General features: G+C 49.6%; 1 protein-coding gene across 1 annotated transcript; it reads left to right on the top strand.

The window, feature by feature from the left end:
* Positions 1-1,333: 1,333 nt before the first annotated feature.
* On the top strand, positions 1,334-1,826 carry LOC113936113 (40S ribosomal protein S25-like). Its single transcript, XM_035725199.1, has one exon. It carries the CDS (start codon positions 1,401-1,403, stop codon positions 1,716-1,718), a length of 318 nt encoding a protein of 105 aa, XP_035581092.1. The 5' UTR covers positions 1,334-1,400; the 3' UTR covers positions 1,719-1,826.

Genomic DNA, 1,826 nt, shown 5'->3' with positions numbered 1-1,826 from the left:
CTTTCCCCGACACTGACATTTTTGAAGAGTCCCAAGTCAGTTTTTTCCTTGGATCCCCGTCATCCTGGGTGTGATATTTCCGCACGACAGGATTAACGTTAAACATTTCAGCAGCAACACCCAGAAGCAAAGTGCACTTTCCTTAGAGCATCATACCCAGGGTCATGCCATGTCATCTGCCATCGCTGGTCCCTCAGTGAAGGTGAGGTCGGCCAGCTTCCTCCCCTGTAATGGGACTGGTTTCCCTCTGTAATTAATAAGGATCTTGCGGGGACATGCTGTAAGACTGTGTCAATATCTTGTTTCTCATTAAGCTTTCATCTGCTTTTGTTTAAATTTTAACAGAATTTTTTACTGAAGCAAAATTTACCTAGAGAAAAGTACACAAAGTGCTCAATGAACTATTACAAAGCGAACAGGCAGCAGGACAATGTGAAGAACAATTTAATCAGGTGCTGGGGGCGTGCTTTCTGGGGAGGGGCTCAAGCCTGAGCCTCAGTGGAAGAAAGAGGAATCCCTGTGGGTAGCTGGGGGGAGAGCAGGTCTGGGGAGGGACCCCGAGAGCCAGGAGGCAGGGTGCAGCCGGGGGTTGCTGGCAGAAGCCGGTATGAGAAGTCCGATGTTCTTGTGAGGGCTCCCAGAGCCTAGGGATGAGGTCCCAACGTTTCTGGAGGTGACCCCACAGGAAACAGAAGTAGGGGAGTGGGAAGAAGAGACAGGGAAAGCTGATCAAGGGTGTGTACTCCGCATAGGCACCCCTGTGAGCATCTGGATCCCGATCCTTTAGGAGGGTCCTGGGAAACACTCCAAACAATCCTCAGGGCTCTCCCTGGGCCCGGGACGTTAACCCCGATTTCTGGCATAGTGTATGCCAAAATAAAACCCTTCATGCAAAGAGCCACAGTAAGCAAGCTTCACTTTGGGGTGAGTGCTGCCCTGCTAAGCCAAGGCTAGCAGGGCTTGGGTAGGGGAGGGGCACACTCAGATCTTTGTTTATTTTTGCAGGGTCACTCAGAATGTTGCACAAAGGACTGAGTTCAGGGGGAGCCAGAATGGGAGTAGGAAGACCATCACCTCTCTGTTCCCTGGCTAGGAGGATTTCCAAGACCCTCCTGAAGTTCTCACCCTCAGGGAATGAGCCCAGGCCAGACTGCACCAAACCAGGGAAAGGAAGTTTCTGCCCCATTCCAACAGCTACTTCACTGAGAACTCTCCACAAACCGCCGTCCCCCACCTTCAGGCCACAACCCTGCTTGGGAACCCTAGGGCCCTAGGAGTTTTCAAAGGGAGTCACCAGGAACTTTGAACTCTTTTTATTATATCAAAAAGCCAGCTTTTTTTTTTTTTGTCCGACATCTTAGCGAGGCTGCAGGGGTGGACGCTGCTCTCCCGGCTTCGCTATGCCGCCCAAGGATGACAAGAAGAAGAAAGATGCCGGAAAATCGGCCAAGAAAGACAAAGACCCAGTGAACAAATCTGGGGGCAAGGCGAAAAAGAAGAAGTGGTCCAAAGGCAAAGTTCGGGACAAGCTCAATAATCTGGTCTTGTTTGACAAAGCGACATATGACAAACTCTGTAAGGAAGTTCCCAACTATAAGCTTATAACTCCAGCTGTTGTCTCTGAGAGACTGAAGATTCGAGGTTCCCTGGCCAGGGCAGCCCTTCAGGAGCTCCTTAGTAAAGGACTTATTAAAGTGGTTTCAAAGCACAGAGCTTAAGTAATTTACACCAGAAACACCAAGGGTGGAGATGCCCCAGCTGCTGGTGAAGATGCATGAACAAGATCCCACCAACTGTACATTTTGGAAAATAAAACTTTATTAAAT

Source organism: Zalophus californianus, chromosome 17 (assembly GCF_009762305.2).
Source record: "Zalophus californianus isolate mZalCal1 chromosome 17, mZalCal1.pri.v2, whole genome shotgun sequence".
In the NCBI taxonomy this organism is placed as follows: domain Eukaryota; kingdom Metazoa; phylum Chordata; class Mammalia; order Carnivora; family Otariidae; genus Zalophus; species Zalophus californianus.
This window is presented reverse-complemented; position numbering and strand designations above follow the sequence as displayed.

Coding starts and splice junctions, on each gene's coding strand:
- LOC113936113 (XM_035725199.1), top strand. CDS start 1,401: ATGCCGCCCAAGGATGACAAGAAGAAGAAAGATGCCGGAAAATCGGCC.